Source organism: Zootoca vivipara, chromosome 10, assembly GCF_963506605.1.
Source record: "Zootoca vivipara chromosome 10, rZooViv1.1, whole genome shotgun sequence".
Classification (NCBI taxonomy): domain Eukaryota; kingdom Metazoa; phylum Chordata; class Lepidosauria; order Squamata; family Lacertidae; genus Zootoca; species Zootoca vivipara.
The window spans coordinates 50,648,504-50,650,399 of NC_083285.1; the positions used below are offsets into that span (position 1 = coordinate 50,648,504).

The following is a 1,896-nucleotide window of genomic DNA, read 5'->3' on the forward strand; positions in this document are numbered from 1 at the left end:
AATAAAGCCAAATTTGGTTTTCAAAGTGTTTATAAAGTGCACTTTAAAGGCATACATTCTGCACAGAGCATGTCAAAAATTTAAAGTGCCAAGAATTTAAAGTGCAAAACTTTATAAGCATGACAAAAAAACATTTAAAAACAAGGAAACATGAGGCAGCACCTACCCAGAGCTGCGGAGAGTCTCTCTGGGGACGCTGTTCAACTGGTAGAACTGGTTGAAGGCGCTGAAGAGCAGGCAGCAACAGTCTCAGGCTGGCTAGCCTCAGGAGCAGCAGGTTCCTCTTCCACTCTTGGCTTCTTCGTGATGAACCTGTCCATGGACTGCTGCTTCTGCCGCCTTTCCAGCATCCCTCTGAAAGAGGACATGACCCTCGTATCTAAAGTGTTTGCAAGGTCACGTGCCAGGATCTTGTCTGGGTGGTGTTGGCGTGCAAACCTCTGCACGCTTTCCCACTGTCGACAGATGTCCTTCAGTTCCGTGGAGGACATGTGCTCCTCAACTTCCGCCACGACCTGAAGGAACTCTGAGGCAAACTTCTCAGCTGCAGGAACATGCGAACTGGCCGCCTCTCCATGCCTGACCACGCTGTGAACTCCGGATCTGGTTTTGAACCTTTCAAACCAGCCTCTGCTCGCCTTGAAGACTTCTGGTTCCGCGTCTGAGGGTCCTGCCTGTTGCTGGATGAGGTCTGCGTGCAAGGCCTTGGCCTTCTCGCAAATGACAGCCTCGGTCACTGTGTCCCCTGCATGCTGCTTCTCCTGCATCCAGATGAGGAGCAACTTCTCGACCTCCTCAAGAACAGCTGGCCGGTTGGGCATGATCCTGGTGACTCCCTTGGCTGCATCCATCGCAAGGATCTTCTCCCTCATCTTCAGGATGGTCCCGATGGTGGATGGATTCCTCCCGTACTCCCTGGCGAGGTCTGTCACCCGCATGCCGTCGTCATGCTTTCGGATGATCTCCTTCATCTCTATGGTGATCTTTTCCTTGGTCCTCTTCTCGGCCGCTGCTTGTTTGGGACCCATGTTCCTACAGTTGAAAAAAAGAAGACAGTTTTAAAAACTTAAAGAAAGCCACTGAAAACCTTAGAAAATTTTTTAATGAATAATTTAAGAAAAGTGCAAAGAAACTTACCTCACTGTAAGATGTTGCGCACCTTTCAAAAATCTTCAATTTTCCACTGCACGTGGAGAAGTCACCCAAGTCAGTCTGAACCTACGAAAAATGGGAAGGAATAGGAAACCTTAGAAGGCAGTCTTAAAGGAACACTTTTTTCATCCAAAAAAATCAACCCTACCCAAGCAGTTTTTAAGAAGTGCAAAGAAACTTACCTGACTGTAGATGCTGAACACCTTTCAAAAATCTTCAAACTGAACGTGGAGAAGTCACCCAAGTCAGTCTGAACCTGAGGAAAAAGGGAAGGAATAGAAAACATTAGAAGGCAATCTGAGAAAAGCACATTTTTTACAAAAAAAAAACCCCTATGCAAACACAGCAGAGCTAAAAAGGCAGTTTTTTGGCCCCAAACCCCATACAACCAAAGCAGAACTCAAAAAGGCAGGTTTTTGGCCCAAAGCCCCATGCAACCAAAGCAGAGCCAAAAAGGCACATTTTTACCCTAAAAACCCCATGCAACCACAGCAGAGCTAAAAAGGCACATTTTTTAAAAAAAACACCAATGCAACCAAACCAGAGCTAAAAAGGCACATTTTTACCCTAAAACCCCCATGCAACCACAGCAGAGCTAAAAAGGCACATTTTTTTAAACAAAAAAAACCCCCATGCAACCACAGCAGAGCTAAAAAGGCAGGTTTTTGGCCCAAAAGCCCATGCAACCACAGCAGAGCTTAAAAAGGCAGTTTTTTGGCCCCAAAACTCCATGCAACCAAACCA

At 46.3% G+C, this 1,896-nt stretch overlaps 1 protein-coding gene across 1 annotated transcript; it reads right to left on the reverse strand.

The window, feature by feature from the left end:
- Window positions 1-200: 200 nt before the first annotated feature.
- Window positions 201-1,576, reverse strand: LOC132592737 (tigger transposable element-derived protein 1-like). Its single transcript, XM_060279438.1, has 2 exons — window positions 1,335-1,576; window positions 201-1,032 (listed from the first exon to the last, which is right to left on the reverse strand). The coding sequence occupies exons 1-2, from the start codon at window positions 1,436-1,438 to the stop codon at window positions 201-203; spliced, it is 936 nt and encodes a 311-aa protein (XP_060135421.1). The 5' UTR covers window positions 1,439-1,576.
- Between the last annotated feature and the right edge of the window lie 320 nt (window positions 1,577-1,896).